Below are 19,388 nucleotides of genomic sequence, written 5' to 3' on the forward strand. Positions count from 1 at the left end.
GGGAAAAAGAAGGCTGAAGCTACTGCCACCATATATACAGTCTTAAACTCATCAAGAAACTGGCCTCTTCTACTAGACACTGTAATGCTAATGTATCTGTCAACTGAAGAAATCTAGAAAGCCACTTCTCTATTAAATCGTTTTTCTGAATTCCCTGAGCACTCACATAGCCAAATGGTAATGCTATGGTCCTCTTAAGAAGTCTGTCAAGTAGACCCTTTACTCTTAAATTTTGGAATTGCATTTGAAGAAACTCTAGCTATGGCTATTTACTGGTCAATCAGCAGATTTCAGTACTGTAATCAGTGCAGCTACAAAGTAGTGAGGTCTATTCCCCCCCCCCCGCCATTCAGAGCCTTGAACCCCCCAGGTCCTGGCACATACATTCTAGACAAGTGCTCTACCACTGAGCTACACCACCAGCCTGTAATTCTCTTGTGGAAGATAGTGTTTACCAACTGATAAGCAGGAAAAAACAACAGTCCTAAACATTTGAGCACTGTAATTTTAATTCAGTCTATTCAAACTTGCTTCTGTACCAAGAGACACAGAAAGCAGAGAAAAACACAAATTTTCATCATAGGTGTCATCAGGCTTTTCTCCATTAATCCATGGTTTCTTTACCTACTGTGTGTAGCCTATAGGTGTTCTTGCTGGATGCAAGAAAAGGTGCCACTAGATAACACGAACCACTTCCTGTAGTCAGTGGCACCTTAGATAAGTTGTTATCACTTATAAAGTTTTCTTTCTCTTTTCAACTACTATTTAGAATACTCTTTCTTCACATCTTCTCCATCCCCTCTGAATTAATGACTACTAAGCTTAAAGGCAGGCTTGAGGATATCATACATTTCCTTGGTGTCTGTTTAGGATTATGATTAAGTAGAACACACAATCAAATTTTTTCTTACCTCAGAAGAAAAATTTCTGACTAAAAAGGGGCACTCACATGTGGTTACAGAAAGAGCAAATTAAATCATTTTACTTAGATCCATGACTCCAGGAAAAAGATAACAGATTTGTATTTTTACCTCAGTCAGTAATGGAAATTTAAGTAGAAGGGAAAATGCTGCATAGTTACAAATTACAACTAAACTTAAATCTCTTCTTCTAATTTACCAATTATCATCTTAAATCTTCTCAGTATGAAACATTTATTGTGAGTATATCCCTATACCAGATTCCATTAAGGTAGATTAAAACATGGATCCTTTTAAGGTAGTGATTCACAGCCTGTCCCTTTCACTGTAACTCAAGTGTTACCATTGTTTCCTCTGAATTTTAATGTTTTAACAGAATATATAGGCTACCTCTCTTTTTAAAGAATTTAGAAGGGGATGGGGATTTATCTCAGTGGTTCGGTGGCCTGCCTTGCAAGTGCAAGGACCCGAGTTCAATCCCCGGTACCAAAAAAAAAAACAAAACAAAACAAAAAAAAAAGAAAGAATTTAGAGAAATCACTTTCCAACAAGTTCTATGTAGGTGAGGAACAATGACTGTAAAAGTTAAAAAGTACAATAAAAAGTTTAAATTACTCTTTACACTTTTCAAACTCAGAAGCTAAGGACTTAACATGGTAGAAAACAACCAATTAAAAAGTTCCACTGGTATTAAGAACATAAAGACATATAGACAAGACTACCTATAATGTTTTACAAATATCATGTCTAATCATAACCCTCCTAATGCCTCATAATGCCTAAGTAGTTATTTTGTTTCCTTCTTCAAAACGAAGTGTTTCTAAGATGGTGGTTTTTGCCTAGTTCACTGTAATGACATCAGTCCAGGATCTGCCTAGAACTGGAGGATCCAAGTGAGAGGCTGCTGAAGACTATTTCATCCAAAAAAATCCTCCAGCACCTCCTGTGACTGGATTTAAGTTAAGCACAACACATGGCCAGGGAGAACAAAAAGTAAAAGAAATTTCCCTTTTGTAACAGAAACTCTATACTAAAAATTGACAGTGGTATGTATATGTTCAGTACAGGAGAGAATAAATCTTGAAAGCTTAGCCCACATCCATTTTAGTTTTGCTATTCTAGGTTACTCTTCTAAAGTAACTTAAAGGATGGGCTGGATAGCATGATCTTCAAATATGGAAGGTAGAAAGCTTATAAATGTATTTATGCTTTCCAGGCATGACACCCTACTAGACCAATCAGTTGTTTTATAACAATTTTGTGGGTAATTAAGCTCTGTTTGGAGGCACGACTACAATTTATTTCAATGTAAAGGTAATTACCAAATCAAATAAGGAGCTTAAATGCTTTTATCAAATATGTTGTTCCAAACAGTACAAGAAAATAAGGCTCTAAGACCTATAGGATTAATCTAATTTACAGACTTGTCAAACACTATTCTACAGAAACTTAAAAACATACAATATCTTACTATGCCAAACTACCACTGAGTTCAAATAACTGACATGGAAGTATTTAGGTAAAGTGCCCACAGTGAGAGGAATTTTAAAAGCAGCCCCTGTATTCTACAGAAGAGTGACAGCGAAAACTTGTCACATTCTCTGCAATACTACATGGCACTCACGCATTCAGTGGGGCAAGACCCCGGACACACAGCTTATTTCACATTAGTGAACAAATCCAAGATTTTTATAACAGTTCTGACTTTGGGCCAGAAGATAAAATGTCCCAAATATACATATATACAAACCCTAATTTCTAGCCTCTAGAATTCTCTAGTTCTGAAAAATGGCTTTTGGACTTGTTTTTAAAAAGGAAAAAGTGTATTTGCACTTTTGATTAAAGAACTATACATGTCAAGTGAGCCTGGGACGGTACTAACCTATTTAAGATTATGTACATTATCTTTGGGTATTCATGAGAACCAGTCTAACTGTCTCTTGCCTTAGAGCAACTTAATTTTTTAAATTACCTAGGAAATGTGTTCAACCATTTACAAAAACACAAATTCTAACATGCACTTTACAAAATCATGGTCTTCTTTATCTTCATATTCTTCCACAAGATAGGTATACATTAAAAAATATTGTTTAAAAACATAAAAATATATATTATTTTTTTCCTTTGCCATTTATGCATATAAATATCTTACTGAAGATGCATTATTCAACAAACAAATGCAAAAATTGTTTTCATAAAGTGTAGTTCTCTGCTATTTAGCAACAGAAAATATAAAGTAAGTACAATATAAGTAGCCACTGAAGAGCTAAATTCAAGAGATTTTAAAAAACCAAAACAGCAGTGAACAATCCCTTGTACAAAAGTCCACTACAAAGTCAAATAGATTTTGTAACAGATTACACAAAAATACAAGCCAAGAAATGCATCAAGAATGTAAAATAGAACACGGCTTCATCAGCACATTCTTCAGTCTTGTTTGAACTTGAGGCCAAACTTACTGCTCACTTTTTGGTTCATCTTGTTTTCCATTCAGCTCTTGATCGACTCTGCTTAATGAAAAACAGATAATAAGATACCAGCAACTGAACAACTGTCTTTCTAAAATCAGTGACTACTTTCAGCATAGAAATAGTATTCTGTTAAAAAACAAAGCTTTGCAAAGAAGCAGACACAATAAAAAGATTACCAAGTATTATTTTTCCCAACCAAAAGAGGTAACAGAATTTCAAGGTAGGAGGACACTGGCAAGAAACATAACTACTGTTTCTTTAAAGATTACAAAATGCAAACAAAAACAGACACAGATAAACTTTCTTAAAAGTTCATGACATGCAGCTTAGCTGCAGCAAGAATCCAAGTTTTAAGAGAATGGGATAGGAAAAACAACTCCCTCCAAAATGATTTTGTTAAATGAAATACCAAACTGTCATGAAAGCCGCCAACTGATCAATTGATATTTTTGTAAATCTAGCAATAAAAATGGATAGTTATAGAAATCTAGCTAGTCTCCAAAATTTATTGGTAACACCTTTCATTGATTTTGGAAGAAGCCATGAAAATGTAACATTCAGAAAAATCCAAATATACATTAAAAATTTCACTGGATCGATTAGTGGTCGGATGGAGAGAAAGGTTATCAATTTGGGGATTAGAAGAATTAGACAATTACCACACAATAATAGACACGTCTTTCTTCAAAGACAACATACAACAGTCTAGTAATATATTTGTAGTGGTGGGAGTAACTGATGTATGGGAATGATTAAAACAATCTGATATGGCCAGGCCTGAGGGTACATGTCTGTAATGATAGCACTCTGGGAGGCTGAGACAATAGGATCGCAAGTTTGCGTCCAGCTTGGGCAACTTAGTGGGAATTTGTCTCAAAAAATAAAAAGGGTGGGGAATACAGCTCAGTGCAAAAGCCCTGGGTTCAATCCCTAATACTGAAAAAGTAAAACAAAAACAAAACCATAAAAATAATTTGGTACAATGTAAGAAGATACTTTTCACTTTTCACACTTGTTTCCATTACTATGATTATCAGCACCCATTACTATGATCTATCACTTGATCACCTAATATTAATGAATCAGAACTAAAGGTCTCAGCCTGTTGTAAAGCCAGGTCAACATTTTAAAATGTTCTTTATAGTGGTATCAAACATCTCCTGATAGGGCATGCAACAATACATGTCTAATTTTTTCAAATCTGAAATATTCATAGGTACTGAATGAACTGGTATAATTTTTTAACTCTGTTGAAATACTGAAACTGATATCTACCTGGCCACACTTGCACTGAGCTGTTTGAATCAGCAACATTTCAACTGTATACCTCAATACCTACTGAGTCCTATCCTCCTGAACACTGTGCCTCATGGAGATAGCACTTTAAATAAGCTCTAACACCAAGGTGCTTGAAATTTTGGTATTAAAAATGTTTCTATATTTAAATTTCATTAAAAAATAAGTTTTATCATTCTCAGACTGACAAGGGCTTGAAGAACAAAAACCAAGATAAAATAACAGTGACAGATTTCAAATAATGCATTTAAATAAAAGTACGAGGTGTACTTTTTTCCCTAATGCCTAAGTATTTTTGACAGTTAACTGAATACTAAGAAGTTGAAAAAAAAAGGACATAGTAAATTTCTATCAAAGGCAACTCGTTTTGAAATACAAGAAGTAGCTGGCTTCAAAATAGCAATTCCAGATTATATTTTAATTTCAGTGACTTGCCTGGCAAATGCATAGCTATGCCTAGAAAGGAATGAGACATCTGTATGATCTAAAATCTTGTTCCCTTTCTGTTAGTACTGATTAAACTATAGTGTCACACAGAAATGTAAAGCCATGATTCTGTCACGTGCTCTACTGAATTCTCACCAACAGAACTAAAATGTGTTCAATATTAAGAGTTCCAGTAACAGTTACAGTTGATTTTAGATGGTCAAAAGAATATATAGAAAACTCTTAATTCTTGGGAAACACTGCAATATATTTTGCTAATCTGTCAGTATTGCAAATATCTATTAACAAAGTAGATCTAAATCTTTTCTAGTTACTACATACATAACTACCTCATACCTTAGCCTTTCATCTTCTCTATCAAGATATAGTTATGCTCAAAGCAGAAGTGTTCAAAATTAAATTTAAAATGGAAAGCAGAGTGTTTAAGTGTTAAATGGTACATTGAACTTTTAGGTATTTTACCACATGTAGAATCTGGCTGGTTAGCAAGCTAATTTAAGCATACAAGGAAATCAATGTTGGTTAGCCAAAGAATATATGCATTGCAAATATAATCATCAACCCCAAGGAAGGAAACTGATTCCTTTAAAAAAAAAAAAAAGCACTTCAAAAGTACAATTTAGGGAGTTAAAGAAAATGGTGAAACGGTCTTAAATACACTTGGTATTTCAAAAAGTATTTTTAGTAACTTCTCTGGTTTCACCATCAGTATTCAGAGACACAGAAAGGAAAGAGGGCTTTAATTCCTAACTGACACTATATATAGTCATATATCATACTAGGTGACTCCAGGTTATACTCGGTACCAGGGGTTTTGGGCTCACCACACATTCAGATGCTGGGGTATGTTTATATTTACACATGCTCTCATCTTTGTCTACAGGCTAACCAACCAGTAAAGAAGAGTTAGTTTGTGCAATGCGAATGGACTAGTCTAGATGCAACCCAGTCAAGGTGTGCATATACCTTTTTTGTTTCTTTTTAAACTTTGCTTCTTCATACCTTGGTGGGGAAGAGTTATTTCAGTAAATACATGAGGATAAACAAAAACTAAATAAAGGCACTAAAAATAAACATTAGTCTATATGCAAAATCAAAAATATTTAACATAATATGTAGAAAGTAAAAATTGACTTAATAAATGTGGCATAGACACACTAAGTAGTCTAAAATATTGGAATACACGACAAACTTTCCTAGTAATAGCAATGTGAGGCTCAGGTAATTATGTTAATAGCCTTACAACAAGTCTTTTAAGTAGTTAGATCGAAGGAAGTGAATTTGGTAAACAGAATAAATTCCAGTCACTGGAATACTAGGGTTGGGCTGCTTTAAACAAAAGTTTATTTTTCTGGCAACATCATTTTTCAATGCCATGATGAGTTCACTCAAATTGGGAGAGTAACATGTTCAAGTTGAGAATGTTCTTTAGTACTGATCAATCAGAAAATCATTTGACTATAATCACCAATCTTTAAAAGTATGAAATGAAAGCATAACCAGAAAGTATTTCTGCTAGTTCTTAAAATTGATAATCTGAAGAAAATGACAGTCTGAAGAAAATGGTGACTTATAGGGAAGATGTGGGATAAAGGCTTCTTCCGCTCTTCAAAAGCTGTTACAAATACTATATGAAGTGAGAAAGAGTGAATACTGAAAACTACAACCCCGTGCACATCAACATATAGTTAACACAACACAATTAAATAAAATAAAACATACTGTTTGATGCATTCTGGTATGCCAACATACTCCATGGGAACAAGTTCTGCTAGTTCTGCCAAATTAAAAACATATCTAATTTTTTGGCTGAATTTTGAGCTGTGGAAGAAAATAAAGACAATTGCTTCAACATTTCTGATTCATAGTACTGATAAGAAATTCATACAAGGAAAAAAATATTTTTTCAAGTCAAGGGCCAGGAAATTACCTAATAAATGGTCTTGTAACAGCCAGAAGTGTTCTGATAAACCAAGAGGGATGTACAATGATTAGAGATTTCAGATTTTTCCGTAACCTAGAGTTAAAGAAAGAAAAGAAAATGTATACATGTCTACAAACACCCTAATGCTCAAAATAACTGAAAAATGTCACCAGAAGTTCCCACTTAGGCACGATACTCCTGACAAGGATATGTGTTTCTGAGTTCTGATGGTGCCTCCTACTACTCTAAAATCAATTGTGCTTCCTTTGGCTAAATTGTGCTTCCTTGTGTAACATCTATGCTACATCCAACCTTATCAAATGTCTCCCAGATCAGTAACTGCAGGGCTGTCAATTATGGAAATACAATACAGAAGTAAACACTTTCCAAGACTAGGGAGAGATTGGTGCTAATTTCTTCAACATTATGAAAGGCACCATACTGGCAGAAAGTCAGGAGCAGAGATGACCAAAGTAGACAACATAAATCATATCTGATACCCATTCTTAAGAACTTTAGCTGGGTGTGGTGGCACATGCCTATAATCTCAGCACTCTAGAGGCTGAGGCAGGACTGCCATGAGTTCCAGGCAGCCTGCGCTATGTAGTGTGTTCAAGGCCAGCCTGAACTACACAGTAAGATCCTGTTTCAAAAAAAAACCTAGGAAACAAAACAAACTTTAAAATTTTGATTAAAAATTAAAAGCATTATCCTACTACTCTCCTTAAAAAAAAAAAAAACCAACAAAATAAAATCATTTATCATACACATTTCACATACAAATAAAATGACTATGGATCTACACACACACACACACACACACACACACACACATTCTCTCTCCCTCTCTCATCTTTTCCCCCTAATCACAAGAGTTAGCTAATGTCCAGTGTAGGTATGACGGAGAAACTATTAATGGGCCCAAGTTGATTAAACTATTTTGAATTAGCCATGGCAAAATCAAATCAGTTGGAAGATTAAAATTCCTTCTATTAGCATAGATATCTAATTCCCATGAGAATACATTTCAAAGATTTGTGCTGAGGAAAATTAGAGCTGAACTAGTATCTTTAAGGAAGATAAAATATGCTAAGCACTACAAATCAGGCAAAACCCAAAAACTAACAGAAAGTGTGCTATGTTCCCCATTCTTTCCAAAGATATAAATTGTAGGAAAGTGCTCCAAATGGTATAAATGAGGAAAATAAAGAACAGTCTTCTAAGTTTGTTTTGAAGAATGAGTTATTTTTTTATAAGACAGATCAAAACTAATTTTGCTCATAACATTCTAAAATACTGCCTTTAGAGAATAGAAACTCATAAAATTAAGAAAATTGGGAGCCGGGTGTGGTGGCGCACGCCTGTAATCACAGGACTGGGGAGGCTGAGGCTGGAGGATCGCTGTGAATTCAAGACCAACCTGGGCTACATAGTGAGTTCCAGTTCAGTCTCAACTACATAGTGAGATCCTGTCTCAAAAAACACCAAAAAAAAAAAAAAAAAAAGGAAGTGGAGATGGTATCTTTAAGTAAAACTGAAAATAAAATTTAATTTAATATAGACATTGTAAAAATCATTCAGTCTAGTTTTCAACCTGTATTATGTTACCTTCTATCAATCTGCTGATAGCACTTCCTGAGCCATCCCAGACTGGGCATTTTTCTTCGAGTTGTTGCACCATTTAAATAAACTATCATGTAGTTTTCGGCTACTAACAGCTCCAAAGTGCCAATAACATACCTGTAAGCAAATTAAGTTTAAGCCTTAAATACCACTGTATGTAGAACTGAACTAGACCTTCCAAATTACACAATTCCTTTCTCTCCTCCACAATGAGACCAACAATTAAAAATTTAGAGCTGCATTAGCTAGTTATTATGATCATTTATTTCTTTGAGGTACATACTGAGATGTTTATAGATTAAAAGACATAATGTCTGGGAATTGTTTCAAAATTATACAGCAGGGAAAGAACTGGGAATGAGGTATAAAATGGTTATTGTTGAAGTGGGTGACAAATGGATTATTTGATATATTTCTCTTTACTTTTGTGCAGGTTAAAATTGTCCTCAATAAGGATTTTAAAAACTGCAGTAACAAGAGAAACAGAATGCTTCTGTGGAAACAAGACAACTATGTCAGGTCATTACATTGCGCTTTCAGGGGTAAATGTAATTTAGCCACTTAATTTGGAGATGAAAGTTACTTCCTTAAAGTCTGCAAATGTAAAACAAGGAAGTTGGAAAAGACAACCTGAGATAAATGTTCTAATTTTAAACTGCCAATTTTTCTGTTGAGTTGGAAAACTATAGTTTCATAATGCAAGAACAAGAATTCAGAACTGAGTTTATGATTTTTCCATCCAGATTTATGATTTTTGCTTTCACTTCCTTAAAGTAGAAATATGATTATCTGAGAAGTGTCCAAACATTTTTGTTACAGTACACTTACTTAAAGAGATTGTCCATCAGGTATCTATAGTTGGGCTGACCACTCTCTGGCATAAAACAGACAGCGAACACAACAATGGCATTTAATCCATCCCCGTAATAGCCTGAAAAAGAAATAAAAGATCAAATCACTCGCATGATTGTGACGATAGTCTACAGTGCATCTGTATGGCTGACAGAAAACTTTAATTTGTGTAGTTAAAAAGCTGGCCATATTTTAGCAACTAGACAAATATAGTGATATAATCCAAGTAGAAACAATACATAGGTAAAATAAAATTCTTATGCAACTTATGGTTAAAGGGTGCTTTTTAAAAGATAGCTTTATATTCAACAATGCCTAACATTTTGTATAATTTAGTATATTAAAATCTAGATCACATTTCTGACATAATTAGTGGTGAAAAACTAATGTGTATGTTTTATTATGTACATGCTTATTGAAAAGATCTGAACATTTCAAGAACATTAGAATCTTCATTTTTTCTTTTCCAGGACCTTGTGCTGGCCAGAAAGGCACGGTGCCACTGAGCTACATCCCTAGGCCTTTAATAAATTTTTAATTCCTCAGTCACAAAACATATTAAGTATGATAATCCAATAGGCTAAGATGTACTGATTATTTTCCAATAAGAAAAATAAAGTGTTACTTCACAAAGAGACTGGGTTTAAAGCATAAGGCAGGTCTCACAACTTCATTTCTGTGAACCAGATGAATTAATATGTGTCTGTGGACTTCTTGAACCAGATTATCCTGTTTTCTTCATCTGAATAAGGTTAAATTAGGCAGAAGAATGTAACTGCAAATATTCAAGCGATTGCTTTCAGATGAATGAAGACTGTAGAAATAAGCAAAAGAATGCAGCTGGCAGAGTGTAAATTAAGTGAAAATGAGGGGGAAAAAAGCAAGCTCCTCAACCTGTGCTCCTCTGCCCAGGGTTGGGAGCATTTAAGGGAATATGACACATTCTACAAAGCAAATTGTACTCTGACTACCAATAACATCCTGGCACCATTTACACAGTGCCTAGGTAAACGCCTGTATTTGGTACAGTTGGATTAGCAGGATTTATGATTTGTACTTTCATGGCATATCTATTTGACTTACAAATTTCCTGAGGGCAAGAACTAAACTTTGTTATTTTTGTGTACCCCACAAATTTGCAGGTGCTCCATAAAAATGTGGAATTAAGTTTTCTACTAAAGCTAAATAATTTATTTGTTCAGTGTTTTAAGGTAAGTTAGCATTACAGTTTAAAAAGTCCAAGTTTCACTAATATTCAAGAAAAGACTTGTATAGGAACGTTCATAAAAGTTTTATCATGATAGTCCAAACTGGAAACAACTTACATGCCCGTAAGAAAGAGAAAGGATATGCAAATGCAGTGGGGTATTCATCAGTAGGAATAAACTATGAATAAATCCAACAATATGCATGAACTCTAAAAATATGATGAACAAAAAGCAGTACAAGAGTGAATATATGTGACCCTAAACAAAATTCTGAAGAGGCAAAACTAATCATTTGGGTAGACATGAGGACAGTGGTTATTTACTGGATAGAAATGCTAGAAAAATTTCTGGAACAATGAAAATGTTCTATATATTTAGGAGTGTGGGTTATAAATATGAGCACTTGTGGTTATACAGGTGGATCAAAATTCATTGAACTACACACTTAAAATCAGACTATTTCACTGTATATAAATTATAAACGCACAAAAAGGGGAGAGGGTAAACTCCCATCTTAGGGTGTGTGCGGGGGAACATGTTTCTCTGCACTCATTCGCTTTCTGAATTTACTGACTGAATATGGTAACAGTTTTTATGTGTAGGTTTTATTCTCTTACCTCAAACTATGTCCCTAAAATGACATGTTTATTGTTCTTTCAGAATTACGTTAACATCTCTAGGGATATTTTCTAAAATCTAGATTTTGGATGGCGCATTAAAAAAATCTGAACAATCTTTTGTCACTCTTACCTCCATGGCTGATGACTTTTTTATAGGGTTCGATTGCCTTCATATCAACCCGGTGGTCCTGTTCCCCAATCCTGAACATGCGCCAGCGTCGCCCATCTTCTTGCTCCTCTGCCGCTGTGTACTCAGTAACTGAGCCTCTCCTGATGACTTCAGTAGTCTTGGGTTTTGGAAGATCATCTGTCAAAATAAACGGTCTTTGAGTTCAAATTGTTATACAATAAAAATCAAATTTCTTGTTAACCACTTTACTATCTAGATTATGCTTCTTGTTTCCTTCTTCTATTTTTTTGAGGAAGGGTCATACTTTGTTGCCCAGGCTGGCCTCAAACTCCTGGGCTCAAGTGATCCCAAGTAGCTGGGACCACAGAAACAGGCCAGTGTGCCCGGCTATTTGGAGAATTTTCATTATATCATTAGTAGAATTTGAAATATCTCTTTCATAATAAAAGGCTTAGTCTTAATATAAGGCCATTATATGTCTTCGGAAGTCATTTTCTGGAAACTTCCTTTATCGCCCAATTCAACAAAGCATCTAATCCCAGTGTAATTTACCTCCAAAAATTCAGAGAAGATAGTTTATAAAGCCATCGCAATCTTACAATGGTTCTACAACGGCTTTCTAGATTGCATGAACATCACTGCTCATGATAGTTACTACTACAATTTACTTCAGGTAACTACCTGAGTGCCAACTGTTTTGAGAATGTAAATGACCAACATTTAAATACCAGGTAGAAAGTGGTTAACGACTTAGTGCTCATTTTTCATGTAATCAGTTTTATGAAGCAGAAATATATGTATATTCTCGAGAATACATGCAAAGTCTATTTAAATTAATATTAGCCAAAGAATAAGCACCAATGATTAGGTGTAATTTATGTTTAAAGATTGCAATTTAGTTGATTTTTAAAGAAGTAATGATTTTCAAGATTTCAGTATCATAGTCCTTACCAAAAGATGGGGGAAGGGGAACCTACTGCGTGTTAGTTGTTTCCAAGACAAAGCTGTTAACGGAAAATATCCTTCCAGGAAATGACTACAGCAGCATTAGAGAAAGAGACAAAACACATAGGCAGAAAACTATTTCAGTATCTTTATAATATATTGCTTATTACTGGACTGCTTACTGAATCAGCAAAATGGGGAAGGAAAAAAGGAACAAAAGATATAACATACCACTCTTCACTGAAGATAAAATACCTAAAGCTATATATGCCTTTGAAGGGAAGATCATTTTAAATATGGTGTGTGTGTGTGTGTGTGTGTGTGTCTGTGTGTGTGTATCTATCTATCTATCTATATATAATTAACAATTATATGAAAAGATCATAGACAGCAATGACATAAATTCAAGAAAGCATGCAAAAACCAAATATATGCCAGTTCCTTTGAATTCCAAATTAAAACAAATATAAGGTATGGAGGCTAAGTGTATACATTAATTCAAGTAGGTAATTTCACAAAGTAGAGTACTACTGGACAAACATACTTAAAAATCATCCCCAAAACTTCTTCAGAACTCCCTCTCTGCAAATCCTCAACTTCTTTTAGCACATTTCCTATGTTATATCTGCTGAAAAGTTTTCTACTTACTTCACCAACTGAAAAAAAGCATGCTATAATTACCAGCCCTTATTTTTTAAAGGAATTTAAGGAGAAAACATTATTTTATTACATTGTTAAAAAACAAAAAACACTAAAAAAACTTTGTCAAAGCAGAGAATGAATATTCAAGTGTTTGCACAATTTTGTATCTCAGTAACACAAGTCTATGAACTTTTCAAATAACAAAATATTTTAAAACACTGAGTTTAGCAGGCTTCACTAACAAGTTTTCAGGTTTACCAGTTATCTTCATTCTCCTGAAGAGAATGCCATTGTAAAAGCACATATGTGTACAAAGACGAACATTCACGAACAAGTCAGGTGAGAACAGTGGCACAGTTACCTTCCCACTCAAATTCATTACTATTCTCCGATGGTGTGTCCAAGCCATCTAAGTTGATCTCCCCACTTTCATCCAAGTCATCTGACAACACAGAGCCATCGCTAGGATCCAGAGTCAGGCTAATGTCTGGAGCCATTAATTTCTTTCTCACTTTATTTCCATTACCTTCTGGTGAGTCTGGAATTAGGAAACAAAGAAAGAATTTATTATAGGAATGCTTTAGATCAGTCATGGCAAACCATTTAGAGGTCAAGTACCCAAACTGCTCACGACGTCACTGCCTGGTGCTGCTACTCCTTTACAAGCACGTGCATGCCCCCATGTGTGGTTATCTGATGCTCAGCTGTTGGGGCGATGCTAGGGCAACTTGGCTGGTGTGCCAACAAAGGGGTCTTTGCATGTCCACCATGGCATATGCGTGCCATAGGTTTGCCACCACTGCTTTAGATGTTCAAGTTGAATAAGATAAACACTTTAGTCATTTCATTTAAGAAAAACAGAAACAAAATTCCAAAGCTTAAAAAAAAAAGATAGCAAAGATTATTTGAAAAGGCAAAAGTGAAGAAAGAGAAACTGGCACTGCAGAACAACTTGGGTTGAGTAAAAGAGGAAAAAAGCAAGACAAAAGTACATCCTGGAGAACAAAGGATGGGCTAACATGAGGAAAGCCTTGACAGCAAGCTTTTCACGGTGTCTGTGTACTTTCATGCTATCCAAATCCTGAGGAAACCTACGAGAGCTTCTACATGGCAGGTCCTGAGAGGTGGTGCTGGGATCTTACGTCTCAGGCTGAACTCAGGTCTAGTCCACCTTCACCGGCTCAAATTCTTTCAAGAAGTCCACGTGCAGAGCTTTGGGAACTGTTCTGTGTATGGGTTGCAGGATCTTACAATTAACAGGCAAGCAGCCCCTTCCCCAGCCAGGTCTGCCGTCCCCTAGTCTGCTGTCTCAGTCCCAGCCGAGAGACACATATCCCCGTAATTCCTCATTGGGTGCCGAGGGAATGGGGGACTGTCTCGTAGAGCTCCTCCAAAACAGAAGGGGCTGGAGACCCTACCTACTGGGTAGTACGTGCTCTCTAACTACCTTGGGGTGCTGTGGCTCATGGCTGAGTTGAAGAAATAAAAACCTGGTCTCCCGGCTGGCTACACCAAATAATGTTATGGGATAGCTCCTTCTCGAAGTGGTTCACCAAATAAACGTGACTGGGTTTGGTGCTGCTTATGTCTCCTCCTGGAATTGGAGTCCAGGTTCTCCTCTCAAACAAAGAAGTGGATGAAACAAGCAAAAAATGGTAGCAAAGTTTCTTTGAAAAAGCAAAAGTGAAGAGGGAGGGAGAAACTGGCTCTGCAGAGCAAGCATGGGCCAAGTAAAAGAGGAAAAAACAAGCTAAAATATGCCCTGGAGAACATAAGATAGGCTATCATGAGAAAAGTCACGATAGCCCCAAAGCATTAATTTATAAAATTTGGATTTTGATCGCTTCAGCTGTGTGATGCTGACACAAGATCAAAGAGGTACCAATGTTTTTTTTTTAAACAATAGAGGCTGACTTTACAATCACAACTTACTACTAAAAAGGATCTACTCCCATTTCCTGTATAAATTTCCAAAAATCAAGGGTTTGTTTTGGAAAAGTTAAAATTTCTCAAGCACTCCAAAACTGCTTCTCTACATGGTCAATTTATTCTTTACTCCTATGATGGCGTTCTTGTTCTTTGTTTTGGGATTAAAAAAAAAAATACCGTATGCTAAAAATTAGCACAAAGTCCTCTGAAAATGAAAACATGAAGTTCTTACCAGGCTGGTTCTCTGGTCCAGGTACACCGAGTATATCTGCTTCAATACTATCATCTTCTGGTAAAGGTCTAAAAGACATATACATACTCAAATATATGTATATCTGAAGTTCAAAGGTCTACGAAAAATACAACTTACAGAAACAATTATGTGGAAAATGGAGTGAGGAAGTATTCTTTAAGCTTTAATAACTTACAAATTACTTCTAAAGAAAAAAGCTTTGGACTGTCAGAGCTGACATGTAAGTCACATAAAACTGATATATGTTGCATTGCATGGGGCAGCTTAATTTTATTTGTAACTGAGTTCAGCATTTCTATATTGCTCTCATCATGTGCTACGTGAAACAGCTCTGCCAATAGCTGTTCATATTCTAATTTCCAAATCTTCTGACCATGATCATGAAAGCAGCATTTAAATATAAACTGGCCTTTGTAGAAGTGGCAAAGTGGCTGGCCAGATAATAGAGAAGATCCTTGTTTATTTATTAACTACATTTTTTTCTCAGGAAAAAACCCCAACACAATTTAAAATGTCTTAGAAACAACAAAAGACTATTCTAGAAGTCTTTCAGCCCTAATTTTTAAAAATGCCATATTAAAACACTGTGTACAACAAAAAATTTGAAATTTAAATCATCAAAACAAATATGAAAAACTATGGATTATAAACATATTTCCTCGGAAAGTAAGATACAAGAGAAGCAAACTGTTGGAATTTTCATTTCCTAGTACCAAATGATCACTTTACAAAGCCCAGTATCTCAATAAATTCTGAAGTTTTGTTCTAAATCTGTTTTCACTGAAAAGCACTGTTCACCTTGGAAAATCTTCATCTTGCCATTCTTCTTTCAGTTCCACACCTTCCATCCTCAGGCTGGATTCAATGTCAACTACAAACTCCTGATAATCCAGAGAGCCAACGGCCTGTGAGGAAAGAAAGACCACAGTAACACAACTTCCACGGTAACAAGGTGCAATAATACACCTTAGTTAATACCTCCACTGCTTTAGTTCAGGGATCTGGTCATGAAACCAATTTAAGGAGTTGAAATTTTCTTTTAAAGAATTAGAACAGAAAATTGCCAAAGTACAAAATATAGTAGAGTACTGTTTGTAGTAAGAATATTGTTAAGTAAGAATATTTGTCTTCAGAGGGCCGGGGATTTAGCTCAGTGGTTCCAGCAACTGCCTTGCAAGCACAAGGAGTTTGATCCCCAGTACCAAAAAAAAACAAAACAAAACAAACAAAACAAAAAAACCAAAGGCCTGTAAGAATATTTGACTTCAGTTGAATACGTACACATACATTCATTCTGGCTGTTATTTAAAATGTATTCCATATTATGGGCTACACAAAAAAATAAATATTCTGTTGGATAGAGGTTATTCTAGAATCTGAACACTAGTAACATTTACACGCTTGAGTCAAATTTTAAAGGTGGTTAAAAGGAAGGATATAAGTGGCAATATCCTTATTTTACAAAGAGAAGAGTCTTTCTTAGACATTTCCTTTGGTTGAGGAAATAGAAGAAATCATAAAGATCAAATGGTGAACAGTATCACAAAAATAGTGACCAATATAGAGGCAAGCAGTATAAATGAGTATTTAGCTCATTTAGAGTCAACAGATAAAGTTATTAAAAAATAAGAGCAACACATATTTCTTCAGAGCCATAAAACATCACTAACAATACTAAATGTTATAAGTGGGTGACACCAGAGGAGAGGAAGGAAGGTGGTACAGGGACAATGACATATTGTAGCAAGTCTTTACTATTTTCATGCAAAGTGTCTTTTCACTATTTGATCTCTAAAAGCTTATAAATACTTTTATAAGTAACTTAAAATGATACCCACATTTATATTCATATCAACTGGTCTTCTAAAACAGTGGTGGGCCAGGGATTTAGCTCAATGGCACCACGCCTGCCTCGCAAATTCAAGGTTGAGTTGAATCCCTTGTATCAAAACAACAACAACAGCAACAATAACAACAACAAAAAACAACAAACAATGTTGTGACCATATTTATGGGTGTCCCATCTGCTATGATATTACAGTACTCAAAGGACAAAGAGAGTCATACCAAAAAAAAAAAAAAAAGCAAGAAAAAAAGCATTATGTTCTAGATCAACATAGAATGGGAATTTTGCTAAAGTGCTACATTTCACAAGGTAAACTAAATTCACATCTTCATTGAGATGGGGAAGGCTCTCCTCCCACCATGAATGTTTACTTATATTCAAGGAATGATTTCACTCCCAAAAGATTTAAATTTTTGCAGAGCCACTCAATAGAACAGAAAAACATGGAAGATACTGATTGTTTCTCAAAGCAAAATATTTGCTTTGAAAAGCTAGTTTGTTTATATATAGGAGTAAGGTATTTTCAACTCTCTGAGAAAAGTGAGCCAGGAAATTTTGAAAAATTAGTGAAAACACTTAAAACAATCTGGACTTTATAGCAATTTCTGTTTCTTACAACCTCTACTTTAACACATCTTTACTAGTTACTCTATAGACTACTTTCTGACAGCAACCATGGAGGGGTGACCTAATTTACCAAACAATTCCTATTTGACCAGGATTATAGTCAACAAGATCAAATATGTGCATAATATTGTAATGACTACTCTAGAATTATGCTGAAGTGCTAGCAGTTGAAAATGGACAGTCTCTTTCAGATTTTAATTCACTATACTTCTCAACGTTCAGTTTTCTCAAGACTCTGTTCTAAAGTAAGTGTATTTCTACACATTCAATAATCAGAAAAGCTTCCCCTATCATCTCCTCTTTCTATTTGGTATTGAAAAAGCGTCAAGATGTTCTAGATATTATTTTCAAATACCTCAAGTAACCAGAAAAAACACATAACATTGCAAAAATAAAAGCAGTGACCTAAAGTTGCAACCAATGAATTCCCAAGGCCTGCAATTACTAAATTAACTGCAAAGTATAATGCTGGATAATTTACACAACCTCTTGGATTTATTTTGCCTGTTAAACTACATAAGTAGGATTATGTTTTACCTTCAAAAAATACAATGAAAATATTTTCTGGGAATCTACCTATATGCTATATAAATTTCTGTTGGTAAGGCTATTCATCTGTAAGAGAAAATATTTCTCTTATAAAATTCCAGAAGCCAAATCTTGCCTTTTAGCTGCTTTACCAATTGAACAAGTTTATCATCTGATAACTAGTCATTCAGATATTAAAAGCTCAAGTCCTTCAGCTCTTAGCCTACTTATCCAACTTTTACTATAACATACTGAGTCTTGTAATGTTAATACAATCCAGTGTATTGTCACAGATACTTAGTTTAAGGGATAATCACACCAGTTAGACAGAAGAAAATATAAATAGGTTAACTTCATTTCATCAAGAACTTTGGGGGTGGTGAGTACACTAGTAGATTAAAACAATTTAAATGACTGAGAGTACTGATCCTGGAAGCACTTTATCACCAAGCTGTAAGAACAGGAAACAAACAAGAAAGGAGTTTATAAGGGCAAATCATTTTGAAGGAAATCAGGACATTGCTGACTCAAGTTAGCTGTAGCCATTTCCCATTTTTTTGTTCACAAATTTACAAAAAATCAGAATGGGGAAGTAACACTTTGTTATGCTATTTGTTAAAATAATAAAAAGCAACAGAAATAATGCAATTTCTCAATAGACTGGTGGTAGTGGTGGCATTCAAATCCTTTCTAATGCCCGTTACCTCTGGAGGTGATGATGAATTCCAAAGTCCCTAACCTCAGAGAAGTTAAAAATCAAGGAAAGGGCCAGGGATTTGGTTCAGAGGTTCTGCTGCCTGCCTCGCAAACACAATGGCCCAAGTTTGATCCCTGGTACAAAAAAAAAAAAAAAGAAAAAAAAAAAAATCAAGGAAGTAATGGAATTCCTCCTGAGGGGAGGTGTGGCGCATCCAGTTGAGATGAAAGCAATATCTATATGTAGTTTAGGAAAATAAGCAAAAATTAAGTATTAAGCTGATATTTAGAACTGTCTAAACTATACCTTAAAATTTTACTATTATGCAATTTAACACTGCTGCTAATCTGGTGCAAGTAATAACCACCTATGCTGAAATCAATTATGGTTGGAACAGGAAAACAGGCAAATTATCACTTGCCCATTTAAA

General features: G+C 35.0%; 1 protein-coding gene across 3 annotated transcripts; it reads right to left on the reverse strand.

The window, feature by feature from the left end:
* Positions 1 to 1,388: 1,388 nt before the first annotated feature.
* Positions 1,389 to 16,208, reverse strand: Bnip2 (BCL2 interacting protein 2). 3 transcript variants are annotated; one of them, XM_033756134.1, is made up of 11 exons: positions 16,059 to 16,188; positions 15,240 to 15,307; positions 13,605 to 13,616; positions 13,440 to 13,520; positions 11,492 to 11,668; positions 9,510 to 9,612; positions 8,667 to 8,798; positions 7,065 to 7,151; positions 6,857 to 6,955; positions 6,101 to 6,136; positions 1,389 to 3,427 (listed from the first exon to the last, which is right to left on the reverse strand). In XM_033756134.1, exons 1-11 carry the CDS (start codon positions 16,106 to 16,108, stop codon positions 3,376 to 3,378), a joined length of 897 nt encoding a protein of 298 aa, XP_033612025.1. In that variant the 5' UTR covers positions 16,109 to 16,188; the 3' UTR covers positions 1,389 to 3,375. The 3 variants fall into 3 exon arrangements, with proteins under 3 accessions (XP_033612025.1, XP_019065715.1, XP_010639539.1); XM_019210170.2 differs by having other exon boundaries at positions 13,440 to 13,616; positions 16,059 to 16,208; XM_010641237.3 differs by lacking the exon at positions 6,101 to 6,136 and having other exon boundaries at positions 13,440 to 13,616; positions 16,059 to 16,208.
* Between the last annotated feature and the right edge of the window lie 3,180 nt (positions 16,209 to 19,388).

The sequence above is a fragment of the Fukomys damarensis genome, unplaced genomic scaffold, assembly GCF_012274545.1.
Source record: "Fukomys damarensis isolate Sample0158 unplaced genomic scaffold, DMR_v1.0_HiC HiC_scaffold_25, whole genome shotgun sequence".
Classification (NCBI taxonomy): Eukaryota; Metazoa; Chordata; class Mammalia; order Rodentia; family Bathyergidae; genus Fukomys; species Fukomys damarensis.

Coding starts and splice junctions, on each gene's coding strand:
- Bnip2 (XM_019210170.2), bottom strand. CDS start 16,108: ATGGAAGGTGTGGAACTGAAAGAAGAATGGCAAGATGAAGATTTTCCA. Junction 11,669..13,439: donor TAATGAATTTGAGTGGGAAG/GTAACTGTGCCA, acceptor TTATTTTGACAG/ATGATCTTCCAAAACCCAAG. Junction 8,799..9,509: donor CTGATGGACAATCTCTTTAA/GTAAGTGTACTG, acceptor ATTTGCTTACAG/GTATGTTATTGGCACTTTGG.